Here is a 24,150-nt window from a genome sequence, read left to right on the forward strand (position 1 = left end):
TTTCCACACAAATTTCAAATCTCCGACCCCCTGAAGGAGCTGTACTGTAGGTCTGCTCAGCTTAGAGGTAATTTTTCAGTTTCATTAAGATTAATGGATTACTTACTAGCGGTGAAGTGGTGTTTGCAACTATAAAATGCAACAGCATAGTTTCAAAGGTTGCTTCTACCGAATCAGAAGCACTAACACAGCTGCACATATTACTGCGTTCACATCAGAGTTAATGGAGTAGATTATATTGTTTGCATTTTCCTGTTATTGTCTTTCTCACTTGTTGCCTACAGTATTGTAAGTGATCCTCCATTCTGTATGCTAAGGCTGTTTTTCACCATTTTAACCACCTTACTCTCAGTTTTAGCCCCACAGTGGATAATCATGTAGAAGACTCACAGCTGAGTGTGCAATACCTTAGAGATAAAGTAATTGGACATATTACAGTACCAGTAGGATATTTAATCTCATCACTTAACTGTTAAATCAATCAAATTTAAATGATCAGGTCTTTCTTACACACAAAGTCTTGTATACATAATAATGAATTTATTAATGTATTTACTTAATTATGTACTTATGTACTTATATATGTATTTAATTAGTCTGAAAAATAAATGAATGCATCTGAAAAGAAACAAAAATATGTAACATCATTGGATGGAACAAGATGGAAAAAAATGGGCCGGACACATTTCAAGAAGAACAAGGATGACTTGAAATGGATCCCAAGAGATGAAACAAAGACCTGGAAGACCACATTAAACATGGGAAGATGAAATCATAGACTTTGCAGGCATGACGTAGAAAAGAAAATCTATAGATCGAAACAAGTGGAAACATCTTGGGGAGGCCTAAATCGATATAGGTTGATTATGATGGAGACAGAACAGTTGTCAGATGCCCTTTCCTACTTTTGACACCACTGTAACACTGTAAATGTCTGGCTGTTGCACCAGAAATCGAACCCCATTCTTCCACTGCTGTCATATACGCTGCCACTTCTCAGAATGGTCCAGACCCCTGGCAAGGCAGTAATGATGGGCTACATACTCCACAGACCTACTCCATGCCTGTACATGTCACAATATGAGTATAGCTATATGCAGATTGTTTATTTTTACCCCTCCCTTTATGTAGTCAATCTAACACTAAATATGTACTATTTATTCACTCCCACTCACAGTATTTCTCCCCCTTATTACATATGCAGACATTCCGAATGAGAAAGAAAGCTTCTGTGCCTCTGGGCTTCAACTAGATTAATAACTTTGCCCAATCAGGCCCCTGTTATTAAGCAAAGCTGCATCCTGAGGCCTAGGCAAAAACTAATATCCCCACAAGCAAGAGGAGATAAAGTTTGTTCCGGCCATGTTTCATTAGTGGTCTGTAATCCTCCACCATTGTGCAATTAAAAAAGGCACAAAACAGGAGGATTTATGGCACAGGCAGTCTTTGAAAAACAACTTCAGAAGAAACATCAAAATATGGCACAGATTTAACAACATTTGAGTAAGAACTTTGTCCTTAAAAAATACACCAAAACATTGTACTGAAATGCAGTTGTTGTTTAAAGATCTATTCTTAGTGCAGTAGTTAAGAAGGACACAATATGGTACAGGAAGCATGTAGAAGATTTGCTCTATACAACATCTGCAATGTTTCTTATTGGAATGCGAGAATAAGCTCACCCTGTTAGATGCAGAAGAGCACTCAGCACAAATCAAAATCTTCAGCAGATTTGAAAGTCCAGATCTTTGCTCAAAAATAAATTCAGAATCAATGGTAAATAGAAAATAACTTACCTAAATTTTCAATGGAGTAGTAGCGCTGCTTGCTGTCCACTTTCACAGTCTCAGCATAGGGGCTGCCCACCCCATAGCCAATAATGTATCCCCTGACAACAATGTTGGGGTTCAGTGGTGGCGTCCAGCTCATAATGATGCTGTTTGTTAGTGGTCGGACATGGAGGGAACTTGGCTGGTCAGGAACTTGAGATTCTGAAATTAGGCCCGCATAAATGTATTACAAAGATGTACTGAAAGAAAAGGTCTAAACCTATTATAATGTTAATTATTATTTTTTTCATTCCAATAAAATATATAGCATGTTCAGAAAGAGTCTGCTTTATATATTAATTAATGCACCAAAGGATTTTAAGGTCATCAAATCACTTCATGAATTTTCTTAAAAGCTGTTGTAAATTGTTCCGTAATACAATTTACATGTGGATACACACCCCCTTTGAAGGTTTTTTTTTACTAACAGACTGAAATGAGGCTTTAGAAATTACTTTGCCACCAACTTCTTATTTTGCTCCTTTGAAAATCAGTGTACTGGATGATAATCTACTAATTAAAATTACATTTAAATCTGGGTCATAATGTGTCACTCTCCTTTTTCATTTCCTGTCTAATAATCTTGGTTATTGTTAAGATATGCAGCTGTCTCAAAAGGCTCTTTAAAATTCGAACTTGAGGCCTATTTCTGGTCAGACCATTCCAGAAATCTCAGTAAAAAACTCTAGCAGGATGCAACGCATCACTGGTACTTGTGATTACATAGCAGCTTATCCCAAAATGAGGAAATATTGTCAATCAGTGAATCCTGTATCAAGATTGCACAGTGACTGACAGAGCTTGAACGGTTTTCAGGAAGCTATATGGAGAAGTAATGGTGACTTCCTCAGCTCACTAGCATATCTGAATCCAACCTAAAGCAAGGGATGGACAGGAAAATGTATTTGTGGATGAAGTGCGTAACTCTTCCACAGCTGATAGCATGCCATCATAATAAACAGGACACTGCATCATACTTTGTAAAAACATGTTAATACATTATAATAAGAAAACATACTATAAAGCAGGGGTTATGGTTTGGTGAAAGAGTGAAATTCAGCTACATTTAATTTTCTTACCATCAAGGTCATTTTCTGGGGTTTCAGCAGTGTACCACTCTGTGGATGGCCCGGTCCCATTTGCAGTCATTGCCGCAACCTGGAAACTATACTGACTGCCTTTCTCCAGCCCTGAGAAGAATTTAGAAAACATTGGAACCACATTACCTATCTCTTTGTGAATGTCCATGTATGCAATTTAAAGGTTAAATGATAACTTGTTAACCAAACTATATTTCGGTTCATGAAGGACCAAACAATTGTGTGATATAAGTCTTCCCATTTCCATCAGAAGAGCATGTTTTCCTTATAACTTGGGGATTTGCATACAAAATGTACAGGTGCAAGAAATAATACAGAAAATGATGTTCAATCTTTTTTCATATTTAAAAACATTCACATGACTATGCTTGCAAGATACCTGAAATCAGAATCTAAAAGTGTAATTATTATATGTATTATGCTTATTCCATTAAACTTACCATGTATATAATAGCAGAAACAGGCTGACAGATACACTGAGAGATTTGCTTCTAAGATACAAGTTCTTGAAACTGAAGCTGCAGGTCATTTTGCAAATATGATATCATCGGCAAATTGTAACTTGTTCAAATAAGCTCTGTTTAACTTTAAACTATTCCTTTTTCTACCCAGTCCAAAGTCTTGAACACTTCCAGAGTTGCCACTATGTATATGTATTATATATATCTATATACCATGTTTAGAAGAGCATTTATTTATAAGCTTAATTAATTGCTTTCCAAAAACTAAAGTCATTTCTTATACACCCCAATGCCAATGGCTGTGGTTATGGCACATCAAATGTACTTACATGCTGAGCTTATTATTAACGACTTTCTGTTGGCTTTCGTCTACGCTGTTGATTTGTTTCAACCTACCTGAAGTATGACCCTGACAAGTTGAAAAATGTGGACTGTTAATTACCTGTCAGCTGCGCTTTTTAAATTCTAAATGCTGTACTGGGAGGTAAGTTGAATTCCTACAGGGGAAATATGACCCCAGCCACATATAAAATTAATAACAAGTATATTTATTTTTCGTAGCTGGAATGAATAATTCTCACAATTCTAACAACAAGGGAGGTCTATTAGTAAAGGCTGATCTAATCATACAGATTTCTAGGCCAAGGAAATGGGCTCTCTTAATGTACTGGTAGGTGCAAAGCCAGAAACTGATGTACAGAGGTCTGTGTGCAGGAGAAATCTGCAACTAGCCAAGAACAATTGTGTAATATGGTATAGCAATAGCAGAGTTTCAAGAAAATTTCAAGCTACGTGTTATAAAGTACTACAGAAACTGTCAACTGCTGTTAAAGTGAACAAAAGAAAAGTTATTAAACATATGTAAAAGTGATGCCTGAAGGCATGATATCTCCCCCTGGACTGTATGAAATGTACTATTACCACAGCTGACATTCTTATAATATTGAAGAAGTTACACTTTTGTAAATGTAGACACACAAGTTTGTATTGCTTGGGGCTCAGAACAGCACTTAAATAGGACCACATTTCAGTTTTGATTCAGATTTAAGAAAGACAAGAAAAAAACTGTTCACAGCTTTTTTATATAAACAAAATCGTGGGACATTGTGTTGTTTTCTTAAAGAAACCAGGAACTGACAACTGAACTGTAATTAAATCGTTTTATATTGGAGGAGCTGATAATAAGCCTTTAAAAACACATTCAATTAAACTGACTTCAGAGAGAGGCCAGCATAGTTTGTCAATATAACAGAGAAAAATATGACCTATGATTTTGATGGACAGAGATAAATAAAGACATCTTGTTATTTTTCGGCAGATGGGCTTAAAGTCTGTAGCATACGCAATATTGTATTATTTTAAACCTAGTATGTAGCCATCTGGTGTCAGTCTCAGCACACAAGGAGTCTTAAAATAGCAGCCTACCTGTGAACAGGTACCAAAGGTTATTTGGCTCAAGTGTTTCCTGATCCCCTCTGCGCCCGGTTTTTCTGTGGCGGATTTTGTAGCCTGTAATGAAGCCATTCTGCGTGTTTGATGGAGGAGCTATCCAGTTAACTTTAATACTCTGTAAAAAGAATACAAATAAAATAAGGGAAAAAGAAACACTGATATTGGTTTACTGTAAAACTCAACTAACAAGCTCAACAAGCTGCAAAGTGTGTAGAAGTGGCAATGTACACACAAAAACAGGCATCCATTTCATTTGCAGATCAAGAAAATTACAATATGACTAGGAGCAGATTAGTAGGCTGAAAGAAAACAATTTTAAGAAATACTGCCTACCTTTTGAATAATCAGTTCGATATAGTTCAAATACATGAACATATGTTCCCAAGTGGAACAATCTGCTCCAAATGAATTACTATAATGAATACATTTGAATATGACATGGGCATATGTCAACAGGCCTTTTTTTAATCCTAAACTGTACAGTCCAGAGCAACAGGGGTTCACAGCGATCAGCAATGATCACAGTGCTGTATCTGAGAACATTTTTAAATACTCATGGTGTTGTTTTGGCAAGCCGCGTATTGTAAATGTGTCATCTGTTGCATTAAACGTCTGCTGGCACACGCTCTGATGTTCTGCAAACCTTATTAAATATCAATATTAATCTAAATTGTAAAAATGTATATATACCAATCACGTGGGACATTATGAAAAGAATCCTGGGTCATAATAAACAAACAAAGTGAAATTTAGTGTTGAGGATGTGATAAAGAGCACAGATGCCAAAGGCCTGGTGCTGCAGTACAACCAGAAAACTGGAACTGGAAAACACTAGCCTAAAAACATCATATATTTGAACAGGCTACTTAGATACTACTACTTTTAATTATTTAGCATTAAACAGTAATACTAAAAATAATGAATATAATTAACTAAATATGCACATTATTTTTCACTGACGCCATGGGTAAGTTCCTGTTCTTGTGTTGAGAGGGAATTCTTAATATACCAGGCAAAACATTGACTAAGACTGTGGCCTGGGAGAATGGACTTCAGATTGCATCATAATATATTGCTATGTAATGTAAGGTCCATTATCACCCAGTAATGTGCCTGAAGGTCCCTATTTAATCAATAAAGCATGTTCAATGGTATATAATTACAAATACAGCCCAGGCTCATTTTCAGCTTTACTCTGTCTGAAAATGATCTTTTCTTGTGTGTGGATATATTTTTTATTTTTTTTTAAATCTGTTTCAAATGCAGTATGAGGTGGAAATTTGAATTTCTATATCCAACAAGACCAGGAACAGAAAACTAGCTGTCATCAAGCTTCCCTGAATCACCTCCCACCCCCTCAAACTGGTCATGCATTGGGCGCAATTTGTTGTTAGAATTGGTGTACATCTATTCCTCAGGTGGAGATTTAGCCTAAATTATCTGTGGCATGGACAGATATGGGGAATGTGTTAACAAGACAAACTATTTCCACCTGTGATCTCTACAAGGTCTGAACTGAGGTATAAGCCTTTTAAGACTAATGAATTAACCAAGTGCAGCACACCACGATTTATATCAACATAAAAGGGATTTCTAAAATAGTCCTGGAATCATGGAAAATCATGTAAAACAACAACAGTCTTTTACTCTGTTTCTGGCACTCTTATGGGACATTAAATTGACTTGACTGGAATGTATAATTTTCCTTTACATTCATAACAGCATGATTGTGCCCACAAGACAATAAAATGACAATTTCTGGAAGAAATATATATAATTGAATTTCTGTGTAGTATAAATCACTGAATAATACACACGAAAGAAACAAGGTTTGAATTATACAAGAAAAATACAAGTTTTGAAATGGCAAAGACTTCTGTTCAGTAGGCAATTATATCAAGTAATGAACCAGTCGTAACTGCATCTGGTGTCTAAAAGAATCCCAAAAAGACCAGTTTATAAATTATAATGCAAGATTAAACAACAGCAAAAGAGAACCCACACTCCACAGTGTTTGTGGATTATATATATATATATATATATATATATATATATATATATATATATATATATATATATATATTATCACAACATATATACTGGATTCTGCTGATCACCCAGGGCGTAATCATCAAACTTAATTTGAGATTCTAAATTGTTATAGGAATCAGTAGAGGGGTGTGCATGTTAGTGTGTGTATGACCACACACACCGAAAGACAACAGTTCAGTTCTTAGTTTTGTCACTATTCCATCCCCGGGACTGACATAAATATTTGGATTAATTAACCTCTGTAAAGGCCCATCAGCAGCTTGACACTGATAGAGCCCAAAGCCTCTTGGCAATACAGGAATCCTATCATATGTTTAATGACTGTCACATTGCCTCAGTAACGGGTCCAGTTAATGCCAGCTGCAACGCGCAGGGGACCACAGTACCATCTGCAGAAAACAGCCTGTTAACATGCAAATAAACCAATTAAAATGCACACAACGGTCTCACGGATGTGTTGAGTCAACCCTGATTTATCTTCTTTTTTTTCCTTTCCTTTTTTTCTCCTATTTTTAATTTTCTTTGAGCAAAGCGGACAGTGGAGAAGGGTGGCGTTTTGAGGCTTTCCTATCATTCTGCTTCTGTGATACTACATGGATTTCTATAGAATAGTAATTGCTTCTGTTCTCATCCAGGAACAGCCTTTTCTAACTCCCCCGCCCCCGCCCTCATCATTCTACACCAGCCTCCCCACACTCTCTTATTTAAACACCCTAACAACTAAGTAATCAATACTTATATCAAATTTTCAATTAGCCACACAGCAATTACACAAGTAATTGATTAACATTTACCAGCACCTGTACTTGGCTATCATTTTAATTGCTGATTACAGCAGGCTTGATTGCTTTAAAAGATGCCCATATTGGAGCTGGGAGGCCCCTGGAGTTTGAAGTCATGGCACAGACACAATCGAAGGAGAAGCTTTAAGAGGATGTGCCGTTTGGTTTCATATTAGAGCTAATTGTCCCTGGAAGAATATAAAAGGAATCTGTTTTAAGCAGTACTAAATTAGCTTCTATTTGCATAATTATGTAAACAGTGCTTCTAAGCATGCACTTGAGCTTAGTTTTCACATTTGCGATTCCCATTTCTTGCAACACATTCAACTGAATATCACAAGCTCAAATCAGAAGGGCAAGGAATACTTTTCATTGACTGTTGTTAATTTTCAATCAGATCAGCAGCAGGAGCACAGTTACAGAGGACTAACTTTTAAAGTTTTGTGCTTTATACAACATTTTTAAGCCGCACTGGGAGTTTACATGTCTTCTGCACATATCCTCTCTTGGGTTCCATTGGCTGCCTCTTGCCCTGTGTTGTGTAAGGTGTATGCAACTTCATCTGTCTCTTGGATGATTTGGGAAGATGTGGGAGAACAAGTAATAAGTAATAGTACAATCATCATATAAAGGCATTGCATACCCTTACCTTCCACTTCTTAGAATTAAATGTACTCTCCTACATACAAAATAAATCTTAACTTTCAGTTTGCCATATTAGTTGTCTTGTCCTGAAGCCCTGAAGTGTTGTCAATTATAAAGTAAATACATTCTCAAGGCTCCTTTACAAAACTTTTGTTTTCTTTTCTGGATTTTCCATAAACTTTTGATTAACATTTATTGACTAAAACACAACTGCCACAGTGGAAACCCTAACTCTTACCCTTATATGTGTGAACTGTTTAATCTACTGCCAAGTAATGGTTTAGGTTTAAATAAAGTATTTGTGAAAGACAGGACATTTCTAACCTATAACTGGAAATGTTTTCACACACACACACGCACGTATATATATATATATATATATATATATATTTTAAAACAATGACAATTAAAAAATCAACAACATCATCATTGTACAGCTCAAATAATTTGAAGAAATTCTAGATCCATTTTCCTACAGTGTTTACAATCGAATGGGTAATACTTCCATTTATTTTCAGGGTTCTATTAATTGATATTTTCATCTGAATGTCCTCAAATCATGTACCTTAAAATAAGATTCTGTAGCTATTTTTTATGAAGTGCACTTCAATTAATTTTAAAAGCACACTCATGATGTGAATGGTACTAATGGAGCTGGATGTAGAACAAAAAGAGTACTTGACAGCAATACTGGTTAAAACACAAAGAGTTAAGCCATTAATGCCGTAGATATGTAGGTGCCCTTGTGTACAGCTGCCTGCATTTTATTAGCGGTCATATTCAGTTCGCCGCACACCATTTGTAATGCTCTCAATAACTTTGGACTAAGGATAAGGCCCTTAGTCAGCAACAACCCATTTATTTTTCACTAGATATAGAGAAAGGCGACTAAAGAACATATGTATACTGTAGTTCTTGCAATCCATTCTAACTAGAATGAAATGGGTGCTGTTACTTAGTGCTTATCCCTATATATGTCTGTATCTTTATAGACATAGTATATTTTTCAATTCATGTACTAGTTGTACATTACATGTAAGTTAAGATACAGGCATAGAAAGAGACGAGATTAAAACATTGACCCATCCTTCAGCTGCAAATTTCAGTTCCAAACATCTATGTCAGCTTTTGTGTTTGGCAGAGGACTCTACCTTCTAACTCATGGAAAACTGCTATCAAGTATTGTTTTTTATATTTATAGTTTTTTGCTGGGTTGAGTTTTAATTTGGCCATAGAAAGGCAGCTGCTGAGCAAAACTTTTGAAACCTAAAAATCCAATAACATTAAATATTAAGCAATGTACTGGTTGTATTAAAGTATAACAAATTCAATTTCCAGGGACTGAGAACACCTCAAAATGTATACAATTTTAATAAAATACATTAACTTTTTGAGTGGAGGATAATTAAACGTTGTCGGCATATAAATCTCAGAATATTTTGTAAATTTTATATTATGATTGCATCTCATACTGTATAGCAGCCCAGTACTGGAATACTGGTAGGCCATCAAACATGCAACTCTTCATCTTAGGTCTCACAAACCTATTAATTATTTACAAACTGTCTTTTAATTTAGATATTTTGCTTTTTAATGACTACAGTGTAGAATTTTTCCTAGTTTCCATAGTAACATAGGAAACAAGTCCTGTTTTGCAAGTGGTACAAAACCAAATATCCTCTTGATATTACTCGGTTTTAATTTGATCATTTATATTGGCAAACCACATACGTCTGTAGCAGATGTCATCCATTTTGCTCATTTAGCCATTTGTTTTAATTTCAATATTACAAAAGTAATATACAGCCAGACAGAAATACACACACATATATACTGTACATGTCTTATATATATATATATATATATATATATATATATATATATATATATATATATATATATATATATATATAATTATTTAATACTTATTTAATGTACTCAGGGTTGGAAAATGTAATGTTGTCACACTGAATAGCTGCATAGTAATATGCCAGTATGTTAATATATCATGAGACTATGCTTAATTGAGGCTTAGTTGACCTAGAATACTCTTCAGCAAGTTTGCACACCTTTGCCACCCCATCCCCACATACCTCCAAACCAGATGTATGGCAAAGCATATTTGTAATGTTCCTTAAAATGCTTTTTCAGCTACATTTATTGTTTTTTTTACATAGTATTGTACACGTCCCCTTCATGTAACAACTTTTGACACACATCTTATGGCAGCACTTTGCTCGAGCCCAATTCATGTTCTTGTGTTCTTCTTTTTTCCCTTTATATCACAGTTCTCCCACATCAGGGGAATGAGCTGTGTGTGGGTTACAGGAGTGCCTGTAGAGTTCCCATCTCCCTTCTCTTTACCTGCATTGTTAAAATTCAATTATTTTGATTTCATTTTGCCACCCTGCACAGGCCGAGATCCTGAGGCTTTGCGCAGCCTGAGAAAATTAAATAAAATATAAACCCTGCAAAGTGATTGCACAAGGTTTAGGCCTAATCTTATTTCAGGATAAATTTACTTTGGAGGGCCCCAGGATGCAGGTTGGAAATTAAATAGTACTGATACAAGGTGAATTCTGACCACAGGGGGAATCAATAAAGTTATAGTACAACCCTCGCACTAGGGCTGCTGCTTCATGCAATCTCTATAACCCTGACATGCTGACACGCTGACACTGAATTCACACAGTCTCCTTTTCCCTATTGGCTCACTGTGATTCTGTATTTAGTTTAGTTTTATTATTTTGCTTGTTTGAGATGATTAAGAAATCAGGCTGTTTAAGAAGGTTGTGCAAATATGTACTGCAAGACAGCCTTCTCTATAGCTGTCCTATCATAAGCTTGACAGTCTATAGCACTGTATAGTCCAACACTGCAAACCCAAAAGGACAGGATTAAAAATGACCCCATTTGATCTGATCATGCAAGCACAAATGTATGCCAGTTTTGTATGAAACAAATGGCATACATTCAAAAGAAATATTAAAACAGCATTAGGGTGTTTTTGTTCCTTTGTCTTGTCAAGGCATATGACTGCTTTGTATTCTGAGGGAAAAGAAGATTCAAAGCTAGCAGTGGTGGTTTTGGAGAGGGAATACGGGGTTTGTGTGAAATGGCTTGGCAGCTGGTATGTCCTAACTGATATCAAATTAAAGTCAAACGAATTGCTTAATTATCCCACCAAAATAAAAAGGGCCCAGCCACAGGTAGTATTAGTGCAATGTAGTGGATTCTGCTTAAATTTTCCCTATTAATTTCCTGTAATTAATAGCCATGTTCAAATCATGCCTAAGGGGAATCTGTTTTTTAGTAATCTGTGTATAATTATGCCTCAGATGTTTGCACATGTTCCATTCATAACAAGAAAATAACATCAAACATTTGCTCAACAGCCAAAAAAGGTTGATATTCCAATTCCAAATGGGACATACATTTTCTGTTTTTAATAACATTCAAAATCTAGAGGCAAATCAATGTGGCCATACAGGTGTGTAATGGACCTAGACCCCCAGACTGCAGTATTTAGGAGACCCCTAAACAATCAGTACTTGGGCTATTCATAATTTATATCTATATCTAGACTGCTGAAGTTGATATACCTGTCTAATTCAATTAAATTAACTGAGCAGTGATACAATAATTACCTTTGTGGATAATATGAGACAATATAATTTTTTTTAAAGCAACAACAATAACCAAAGCTCAGTTTTGCTGTGAGGGAAAAGGCAATGTCACTGGTAACATCATACAGTTGAAAAACAGTATCAGGAATGTGCTTGTTGGGCTGCTGGGATAAGCAATGTTTAACAGGAAGCAGTATCGCGTCTGTATGTTGAAACAGACTTCAAGGACAGAGTTCATACCGAGGCTAAGCTCCCGTATGGTGTTTGCAAATGCACACCAAGGATTGACATTATCTGTTAAATGGAACTTTGCTGAGGGAGACAATACGGTGGCTAAATTTCCTGCACACTTGCAATCTCTATTTCAGATTGACAGCTTTCATAAACAGCATTGCAGTCATAATAAAATCAATCTGGGCTGTGGCTGATGCAGTGCTTGAGAAATGAGCCACCTGAAGCGAGCACCCCGCTAAGGAAAATTATCGGTTTAAGACAGGATCAGGGTAGAAAGGCTCAGAATGAAGACTCGTCTTTAATCAACTGTCACGGCACCTGAAGAGATTGTGGCTGCAGGCCCTTTCACTTCTCAGCAGCCCTTTGCTCAGCAGGCTTTTGACCTGTTGTCTAGGATGCCATGAAATGGGACTGCAAGTTGATTTACATACACCGCTTGCCCTTCTGGATTCACTAGCCCAGTGCAATAATCCACTAAGGATAGTCAGGCAGAGAAGGTCTGTCTGATTGCTTGAATTTCACATGCCAGACACCTGCAGCTTAGAGGTGCTTGCCAGAAAGTATTTGAACATGATCATTCGCAAACAAGCTGTGAGATTGGAAAGCTTCAGAAAAAAACAGCATGGGGTTGTTTAAGAGATTAAAAAAATAAAAGAAAAAAGGAAAAAAATAGGGTTCATTTATTTATGTTCTCTAATACATTAACAATCAAGCACGCTAATTGAAATCCACATTTGACTTTCCCAGTTGGAAGTCAAACCAGTTTGTGTTAGTTTGCCTTATTTAATTGATTTAAAAATATAGGGGGTTTCAAAGCCTATGCTTAATAGGAGGAACATTCAACATGGAATTTATAAAATTGTTAGTTCAGAAAACAACATACTATGAATAGGGCTGTACTTGAGAGTGAGCTGACGGTTAAACATAATTTAAAATAACCTCTCTTAATCCAGTTATGTGTACATTCAAGGAGTGTGGAAATTAACCCAACAAGACATTCCAAGACTTGCCCAATTTGAAAGCATGGAACGTCAACGACTCTATGAAAGACTTCTTTCCCTTCAGAAAACATATCTATCTCTAGTCTGCTTTCTCTTTATGTCTGCTGATGATCTGATTATTCTCTTGAGGAATCTTCTTTAAATAGACATACTATTGCAATGTAGAGTATTATTACCTTTTCACATTTTTGAGTAATTTAATATTGTTATATATTCAAACGGAATTTGAATGTGTTATTACTGCATTATAATGTATCTTGTATATGTGTTATATAATGCATATATTGCATCTTAATACAACATTAGTAAATTGTCAATATGTAGTGCCTTAATATAAATTGTAACCCAAAGTATAACTTCAAGAATATAATGCTGTATAATTAGGTATTAGATTAATACAACATATAATAAAGTGGGTTAGGGCACAGACATTTATGTTTCATTTTAATGACCAATAATGTTTCAAAAGGAGAAATACAAGACTTTCAAACTAAATGAAAAAGATTTTGTATTGTAATAATAATGCATATTCAGCATAATCTTGCTTTCCCTGTGTAGATCTGCATTTGTTCATAAATGGAAAGAAAGCTGCAAGCTATACATCCCAGCAAAGCAACTGGTGGAAAAAAAATGGATTGAATAAAACACAAATTGGGAGGTAGGTGGTACTCTGCTTATTTACTTGATAATGTTTATGAATTATAGTTATTATTCTGTTTTGCAAACAGGTTAATACTGTTTTCCCAGAACTCTGGCTGTGGTATATGACTTATACATCTGAGTATGTTATAAATCTACATTGTAAATAACAACATTCTAACTTGTACTATGATGAGATCATTTAATTTATGACAATACATTGTGAATGTATTACTTATGTTCTGTTTCCAATTTTCAGATTTTCAGGTGTTTCATTCATGTTTCATTTTCTGTACCTTTTTATATATACATGTGCAATGAATGTGGTTTCTGAAAACATTGTTCATGATTAGTTCACGCTGAATAAGGGAAACAATATGTATACATGTGTACAATGTCACAGACACATGCTTCTTTAATTTCCATTCATTTTGAACTCAACAGTGTCAAGTGTTATTCATGTATAATTATGTCATTGTTATATACAATGACTGCAGGAAAAAAAATAAGCTACAATTTAGTCTGACTCTCCGTTTCATCTCTCTGCAAAAACCTACAGAAAGTGACTGCATTGTACTATAATGCAATTCTGTGAATTATCGAGAAAATGGAGAGAACATTGATCTTTTAGAATTACGCAAACTAGGAAATTAAATTATGTGGTAAGGCTTTGGGGGTTATTTGGAATGTCATCAACAAAGTTCTCAAACTAAAAAAGAGGAGCTTTAGGGTTGTAATAAATCAAACTTTAAGTTAGGGTAACACAATTAAAATGGAAGGTTGAGGAAAGCATGTGTTGTGGCAAAGTCTACCACAGAAACTCTTCAGTATGTGATAGGTGCTCAACAGCTGGAGTGCACTGACCCGAAATTAACATTAATTGCTGTTGTATATTAGGTGGGAAAACCACACAAATCACACTCTGAAGGTTGGTTCAGTCACATGGAAGTCATATGTCAAACAGATTAATAAACCCTGCAAGGTAACACTAGAAAACAGAACAGTTCAATTTTAAGGTCATCTTTCAGCACCTATGGCAAGTTTCCTCTGCCCTCTCTTGTAGTAAGTGTGTTTTACACATCTGTACCTAAGGAACATTTTTGTTTGTATGTTCTCCTATTATAAACACACTAGCCTATGTGGAATCTGCAATCGGTGATTGTTTCAGTGACCTACATTACCAAGTATTTTCAGTTGCAATTACTTTTGAAGAGCAAGTTTGTTTTTTATAGATTCCTTTTTCAAGCCTTGACAGTGACTCACTTTGTGTTACCCAGAGAAAGTTACTGAACCTTGAACTGATCACCAAGATTTAAACAATCTACCTCAGGATATGTAACACTACAGGAAAGTATAAAGAAAAGGAGTTAAAGCTTGTCTCTTTCTCTCAGATCACCGTGGTAGTTGTGGATGGGGAATGTGGAAGACACCACACTTTCTGACTAAATAGTGCCATGTTGTATCTAAAGTGAATTACATTTAATTACAATGCCAGACATTATTAATTTCAGCAAAAGCTATTTATGTCTATACTGTCATTGTCACTTTAATCATTTTTCCAGATCACTATCAGCTTTGGTCTTTCTTTACAGTCTGTCCGCAGATGCTCCATCCATCCGCAATGCTAAACCAAAATCTTGAACAGCTTTTCTATCAGTCCACTGTCTGCGCGGACAAGCAGGTGGAACACTGCATGTGATTTTCTGTTCCTTTCAGATCTGCAAATGTTTTTTTCTTCTGTGTCTGTATTAATGGTAAAGGTTAAGGGATATGGGCTCTGGCCACAATGAAGAGGTCTCTCTATTCTAGAATTGGACCTCAATATAGTCCTGTAATTTAGGCCTGACCCTCCATTCAGGGTGGCAGTCAAATTAAAATGTCCTATGTGGATTAGGCCTGAGCTTGGGCATCATTGTTAGTCCCTTATTCATTTTAAGTGTGATTTGAAGAGCTGTATTGGAAGGCAAGAAAACGGCTATGTGAATGGATTATAAAAGGTTTGAAAGATTTTCATTTTTCGACTGTAAATCATTTCTGTACTTACCCTTGAGTTGACAACTTCCAAAGTGATGTTCTGAGGGGGCAAACTTGGCACTGTAAAGAAATATGAAAGGAGAATATTAATAGGAACAAATGCAGTCACTGTTCAGGATACCAGTGTAAAACATAAAATCTCTTCAAAGAATTGATTAACCAACATTACATGTGAAAAATTATTGTACTGGCCAGCTCTGAGGAAGAGCATGGTGCTGCCATTATTGCTGTTGTTGATGATGTATGGAAAGGTGATGAGGGGATTCATTAAGACTCAAGCTACCAGTAAGTTGGATAAGCACACTGCTCTATCAGTCTTATTTAACATAAAAAGAGAACCTATCACATTAGCCTGAGAGAGGAGGGGATGAACATTTTTGTTAAACATCAATTGTGCCATATTTGTGGAAACTGTACAGTTCATTAAACAAATCAAACAAAAAGGATTGTTATTATATGACTATTACACACTGGGATGCTGGCTCAAGGGGAGAAGGAAGCACCCAGAATCCTGTAGAAAACAGAATCTCCTTCGCTGTCAATTATTATAATATTTTATTATTACTTGATTTCTTAGCAGACACCCTTAGCCAGGGTGACTTACAATTGTTACAGGATATCACATAATTTTATACATTTACCAATCTGGATAAAGTACCTTGCTCAAGGGTGCCCCCACCTGGGATTGAGCCCATGACTCTGTGCTCCAGAGTCCAGAGCCCTGACCACTACTCCACACAATTACAAAGTACACAGTTACCTATCAGAGAGGGACTCAATCAGCATCATCAAAGGCTGAGGCTCTTCGATTGAAGGGAACTGATGTCAATGACCTCTTTGGATCTAAAGATAAGTGTCAGATACTGGCAGCAGCCTTTCCATGATGAACACCCACTCTATCAGGAGAGCTGCGGCCTATCCTGCTGCTGCTCACTTTACTCATTAAAAGTGATACCAGAAGAACTGGGTGTCATTGACTCCATGGAAACATGAGGAGAAGTACCTGGTCAGACGATGGTGGCTATATGTCACCATCAACAGAAAGCAATATTCAAAGTCTGCCATCCATTACATCATAATCTTCAAAAGATCTTCTCAATACTGTCAGCTGACTCCACAATCAAACACTGAAGTGCAGATCACTTAACATTCAGACCAAGGGACCAGCTTGAAGGTCTCATTTACATTCTTTGCTCTTTCCTAATGGGGTGGATTTTATTGTGCTCCCATTCCTCTACTTGGGTAGACACGTACACAGAATAACTGTATGCATGGAAAAGCTTCTGTGTTTATCTGTTCGTGAAAGAGGCCGGGATTAGAATGGGAGCTGAGGGCACGGAAAGGCAAAAAGGTCATGAATTAGTACTGAGAGGAGAGCTGTAAAAAGTCACAGCACACAATTTCATTACTAAACACAGGGGGCCATAATTAAGTAGGGAAATGAAAAGGCAGATCTCACAGTCCGTTTGAGACTTTCAGTAAACCACAGTTAATGGAAGCAGACAGCCTATAAATTTTCTGCAGCCTCTTAGCCCACCTTGAACGTAATGGAAAGAGACAATAAACAGAATAACAGGCTTTCAGCTGTGTTACAGGAAATACTCCAGGCTTACCATTGCCCCTCATAGAGAGTGACACTGGAAAGCCTGACCAGCACAGACTACTAGATGGACTTCTGGAGAATCAGAGGGACAGAAGAAAGATGACAAAAAGAGGGAACAGTATGAAACCATTGTGGTGCGCACGTGATGGGGAAATATGTAGAAACAAAATCTGTCAGTAATAGAAATGTCAGGCTATGTGCATAACATACAAAAGCTCTATTAATTCCTGAAGAACCATGACTAAGCATCATCAAAACTCATCCAAATTCTTCAAAAGTTCATCATAATTCTTCACAGATAATGGATTCAGGCTACAGTGTCAAAGCAGGCAAAGCTCACTGCAGTGAGAAGCATGTGAAAGGGACAACAAATGCAAACTTTCAAGGTTACAACTATTTAGCCCTTTTTTTTGTTTGTTTTTAACAGTTTTTTGGATTCACAGGGTCTCATGCAAAGAATTTCACCTCCGCCTTGCAAGGCTATGAATTAATGTGGTTTGCCAAGACATTTAAGGTAATTAAGATAAATCGCCAAAGGTCACCACAGCAGTAACGTCAGAGCTCAGAAGGATCATAAGCTTCACTTCATTTCATCTTGAAAGATCAACAACAGAGAATTTCATTGCAACAATGAAGATAAAGGATAATGGCTACAGTATTTCCCTTGGAAGAGGTTTCTCCAGAAGATTGATTGAAAACCGAAATGTAATAGGCAGACACTCTAAGCCCCAGCTATGTTGGAGTTGTAGTGTTGAGGTCTAAGACACATCCATCAAATCACATACTGATCAGCCATGAAGCACCAACTCTGTCTGGTAAATTGTATTCTTATGGCAATACCTGTAGGTTGTAGATTACAAACATTCCAGTTTTAAAAATGGCAAAGATACAGCAGATATTCTCAGCTCTATTAATCAAATAAATCAATATTTGTTTTATGAATTCAGAAAGCATTACAGATTACAGATTACAATACTCCTGAGTTTTCACCTTATTTATTTTTTAAGGTAAGTTTTTTGTGCAGCTATCACAGATTCCATTATAATTTTACTATATAAATCCATGTTGAATTTTGTCTAATTGAAATGAAGTAACTGGAACTATGGGGGAGGAGGGGCTTCCCTGTGATGCAATTTCACTTGGATCTTGTATTGATCAGGGATCTGAACCCGGCTCCTCCAAACTTCCACATGTACAGCAGATACAGTAAAATGCTTTTAGCCACCTTCAATAAAAAGCACAATAGAGCTGGGAGCAACTCAAGCTGCACTAAAAATAATTAGAAAAAGAAACAGATTATATAAAGGCTGGCTGACAGCAACTTCAATTAATTAAAATACTTGAAGCAACTGCATGTACCTCCTACTGTGAGTCAGCAGTTGTCACAAAAAAATAAATTTAAACTTAATGAAGCAGTGGAATGTGAACTGTGAAACTGCAACACTTTTAGTAGCCCCACTGTAAGGAAGGAACTTAGAGATCTCCTTGAAGGCTGCTATACGATCAACAGCAGACAAGTTCATAAAAGGCAGTGAACAGGGCACGGAATGGCTGCCATATTCCCTTCGGAGCTTCCTTTTCTGAAGGACTAATTGAATTCGGTGGAGGAAGACTCTGGGGGCTCTTCAGCTTGGAACTGTAAATAAAGATATTCTACCCCTAAGCTAATGCCCCTCCTAAGCTTGTGTTCAGGCACAGTCTAGTGATACTGAAGAGAATTGAAAGTAACACAGAAACATTATTATATTATTAGGTTTTGGAGAAATTCTCATTGGTTTTCATTATTTTTAGGTTGGCTCTTTAGGTGATCTTATTTGTCTGCACTGAGGTTGTAAAAAATAAATTGAAAAAATCCTTCTGAGTAAATATAAAACATACTTAAAGTGTATAGTGTCTATAAATATAAGGGCCATGCAGGTGGGAAATGGGACACTCAGACACTGGTAGTTCAAATATAAGACTGGAAAACAGAACACCCTATTCTTAATGTATGATACACAGGTAATGGATTCATCAAATTATTAAGAAATCAACTTCTCAAAGGATTCTATTAATTTGAATTAATTAAATTCACATCAACTGACCATTATTATTTCTGTAAAGGAAGTGCCAGCATTTAAAACTACAGGACAGATGCATTTAACATTTTTTTTAATAGATTTTTTATTATCTTAAAAGTAGTTTATTGTCCATTGATTGATTGCTGTTGTTGTTTTTTATTAATTGTCATTGTATTTAATTTGTTTATTGTATGTCCTGATATTTACAGCATATTGTTGTTGCAATGCTCTTGCTAAAGGCACTATACTAAATAACAACTGATTAATTAGAGCCCCTGATAGTTCAACATCTGGAATACCAAATGCTATCAACATTGCATACTCCGATAACTGAAGGTAAAAGGCAATTTTTTAAGCTCAATATTGATTCAAAAATTGAATATATGGGTGGACCAAATTTGAAGTGTTTTAGAGACATGATCTTGCTGTTGGGTAAATTGACATATTTGACTCAAAGAGATTTGTTTCGTGCTATCAAGTGCATAGCTGACAGGGTTTGCAGCATGTGAGTACATTCCTGGAACACTTTAGAAACACTGAGCTGTGTCACACTTGAATGGCATCTAGGTGAAGGTTATATGAAGGAAAGTTGTGTTACAGTATGAAAATACAGTATGAAAATAGTAAATGTACAGCATCATCTCAATCTTGAAACAATCAATCAATACATCAGTAAAAAGGCATATACTTTAACATGTTTAATACATACATACCATCAGAAAGTGTGGTGACTGTCAGATCCTCTGTGGCTATGCCAGGTCCATAGTGGTTGTAGGCTAGGATGCGTATTGTGTATTCTGTAAACTTCTTCAATCCCTCCAGCTTGTAGCTCTGTCCACTCAACTCCACACTCTGAAAGAAAACACATAGAGATTCTTACACTCTTGAAAAAAGGGACTTACTGACAGAAAATCTATTTATTTTATCAAAATAATCCATCCTAACCCAGATGTTAGAAAAAAAGCTTTGCAGGAAATAACTTCTGTTTGTTTACCTTACAATGTGTGAAATAAAACTGACATTTTTACTGCTGGAAAATCAGCACCAGTGTTCTCTTAGGTAGTCTGGGGAGAAGGAATAATATATTGCTTATTTTCCAGATACCATGTTTCATTTGCTAAAGTACCTGAGGCTCCCACCACAAAATAACTAAAAATAAATATATAAATACAAAATACAAGAAATACCCTGGAGTCCGTCTCAAGCAAGCATTCATGTCTGGACTGTAAGTACACATTGTAGTTTCATTTTTCCTGAATTGTTCAACTGCATTACGTTTTACCTTTTACTTTTTCTTACCACCTTGAGACTAACATTTACAAAAGAAAATGTCTGTTAGGCATTTATAGCCAATTTTAGTTTTGCTTATACTTTCCCCATACTGACACGGTAAGGGTTGCAGGCAGTTAGCTTCAAGCCCATATTCACTAATCAGTTCACAATTCAATTCACAAATACAGTGCTTATATAAAAATAACAATATAATAATAATAATAATAATAATAATAATAATAATAATAATACAATATGCACAGAGAATTTGGGAATGACTTGGGTGCCAATGGTTATCTCCAAATCTCAAAAATCTCTGTCAGAATTTTCCTTTCCGCACTCACACTAAATCACTTTTTATTTTAGATGTCCAGAATCAGTCCAGCAGTAAATGTCCATAGATAATATAAAAAGTAAGACAAACTGAATTCAAAGTTGTGAGGATCAAATACTGTCTGTTTCCATTTTCTCCATTCAGGTTTATCAGCAGTAACTACTGTTCAATATGTATCAATACCCTTTGATTTGAAAGGTTAGTACAGGAATTTGATAATGCTGAAGGCCCTTTTGCTCCCTGTTTCATCACTTTCATAACTAGTTCCTCTAGTAAGAACAACAAAAAATATATATGTACATTGGAGGATTTTAGCAGAGTGTCTCTGAAAATCCCTGATAAAGCTGTTCCATTAAGTTGCAGCAGAGCATTATCACCACAGGAAAACTCTTCCACAATTCTTAGGTTTTCTCAAAATATTCTCAAAGAATGGTGCTCTTGATATTTTACCAATGTATTGCAGGCTTCCTTGCAAGGTTTCTTTAATGGATTTGTTAATTTAACATGATTATATATCTATAGTCCCTTCACAAAGAGTGCTCTGTATGAGTGTTAATCAAAGACCACTATTGTAGTAGATCTGTTGTTAAATTTAGTAAACATTTCAATTAAGGATACAAAAAGGTTACTTGTGAAAAGTGTTATAAAAATAGTTGGTATGCTAATACTGAGGATAATGAGGCATAAACATGCCTATGACACATCACTTTTGTTATCATTATCGCAGCGTGTCGGCTGAGGTCCACTATGGGTGTTTTTTTATGTATTTTATTTTGATTAACTCTGCTTACGAAACTCAGCAATGTGAGAGCTTTAAGATAGGATCAGTGCAAATTAAATGGACTGTGAAACCAAAGGTCACTATCATCTAGAAAACATGCAGTGATATTTTAATTGTGCTTTACTAGAACATTTCCCCCCCCTATGGTATATGACCAAAACCAGAAAACTTAATATTGACAGCTTGACTGCACAACAGCATGGATTCCACTATACTCTGGAGGGTAAACAAGTCAATTGCACTCCATTCCTGCAGTAGTCTAACCTCTAACATCTGAACGGGTTAATGTCAGTAGATTCCACACCGAGTACTCCATACACATTCCACAGAAGGTCAAGGTGAATGAATACTGGTGAGTGTGGTGGCCGGGGTGGGGGGGGGGCACTTCAGTTTAATTTTCTCTGATTCATTTGAACATCCACCCATGATGAAGGGTTGTTGTGAAATATTGCTTATTAACTGGTCAAGACTAATTAATAATAATACAAAACTTCAAGATGAAAATGTTTTCTGTATGAATATCTCATGAGCACTAGTGCTCCAACTCATTTAATTAATTATCAAAAGCAATTACTGGGTTTACCACTGAGGGGAAGATGGACACACTACCCTCAACAGTAAATCAATTAGATGGGCAGTTTGTCCACAGTAGGAAATAAATGCCATTGAGTAGTTTTCATTTTCTATTTTTATTATTATTCATTATTATTATCATCATCATCATCATTATTATTTTAATACAATTTATGCCACATTTCTTTTGAAACATTCTTATAATATCAGCCTTGATGAACGGAATTATAGACTTGGCCTTATTAGCAATAAAAGCTGACTGGTAAAGGATCAAACTAAAGAAGAAACCCAAGAGCAAAGGTTAAATATTCATGATGTGAGAAGACTTTCAGGCCACAATTCTTACAATTAAGACTGTAATCTTTACACTGCATACCCTGTGTCAGTGCCACTTGCAATTAAAACTGCAACCTTCAAGGTTTTTACCATGACCTAAATGTTCCCAGTCATCACACTTAATTTCAAGCATCTGGTGTGTCAAATAGAAATGCACCAATACTGGTTATTATTTTGAGACTAGAAGCCCAGAAGCATTTAAAATTCTGTAACTTGGGAATCTTTCTTCACAGCATTCACTGTACAATTCTATAAGATTGTGGTACAGTGAACCTTTAAATAAACTCTACATGCAGTATGATTCGGTTGAATTGAAGCAGCAATTTCAAGTCATGTGATTAACATGAGCTTCAATAATTAAATAGCGTCAGATTGTTTTTAAAGCTCAGGCTGAGAGTATAGAGGAATACAAATGTAGTAAAGGCCCTCAATACTCCTGTTCACCAGAAACACAAAACACTGAAACACACCCCCAGCAAATGGATTTTGTTTTTTAAATGATTTAACTGAATTAACTAATATGTTCAGTGGATTGTATCATTCTAATATTGTTCAAGTCATTGTTATATAATACGTTTGAACCAAGGGTGGCACGGTGGTGTAGTGGTTAGTACTTCCTCACAGCTCCTGGGATATGTATTGCTGCTTAGGTTAATTGACTACTATAAACGGCCTTGAGCGAGGTGTCCCATCCAGAGTGTTCCCTATCTTTTACCCTATGCCTGCCGGGTTAGACTCACTGCGACCCCGTTCTGGATGAAGTGGTTATTGATAATGGACGGATGCACGGATGTTTGAACTAGGACTATGTAGACATGATTTTTTACGCGTTGCTTGATGTTTTTCTTGTCATAGCTCGTAGCATATGTGTACCTTAATAGCTTCTGGAGCAGCAATGAGGGGAAATCAACTACAGTAAATGTACTTCAATGTATTATATATATATATATATATATATATAATCAATATACCTTGCATGGTGAGATTGCAAATACAGAGTTTTATGTCATTTTTCAGCTTCCAGTATAAGAGAGAGACCCCTTGCTCATTACAGTGACCTTACCATTCTTAATCATCACATACAATCCGCTGAGTACTACACAAGGCAAAGATTTAAGTGTGTTCCTTGTTCCAGTTCAGTTCTTTCAATGCACTGCACACAATGGGGTCAACTCAATTTATCAAACAGAAGTCTACTAAATACCGTCAGCATGTCGTCAATTATAAATGGTTCCTTTAAGCAAAAATCCTTATCCCTGGTGGCTATGAGTCATTGCAGGGTGCTTTTGGATTTCTGTAGTCAACATTAAATGCAAAAAAAAAAAAAATTAGCTGC

General features: G+C 36.0%; 1 protein-coding gene across 1 annotated transcript in view; it reads right to left on the minus strand.

Annotated features, from left to right (window-relative positions):
- dcc (DCC netrin 1 receptor) overlaps positions 1–24,150 on the minus strand; it is a 309,571-nt gene that overhangs the window by 57,204 nt on the left and 228,217 nt on the right. Inside the window, exons 11-15 of the mRNA XM_066710967.1 lie at positions 20,232–20,370; positions 15,866–15,915; positions 4,816–4,957; positions 2,909–3,019; positions 1,797–1,991 (exon numbers count right to left, since the gene is read on the minus strand). Coding sequence (XP_066567064.1) covers positions 1,797–1,991; positions 2,909–3,019; positions 4,816–4,957; positions 15,866–15,915; positions 20,232–20,370 — 637 coding nt within the window. The remainder of the gene's footprint in view (positions 1–1,796; positions 1,992–2,908; positions 3,020–4,815; positions 4,958–15,865; positions 15,916–20,231; positions 20,371–24,150) is intronic.

Source organism: Amia ocellicauda, chromosome 8 (genome assembly GCF_036373705.1).
Source record: "Amia ocellicauda isolate fAmiCal2 chromosome 8, fAmiCal2.hap1, whole genome shotgun sequence".
Lineage (NCBI taxonomy): Eukaryota > Metazoa > Chordata > Actinopteri > Amiiformes > Amiidae > Amia > Amia ocellicauda.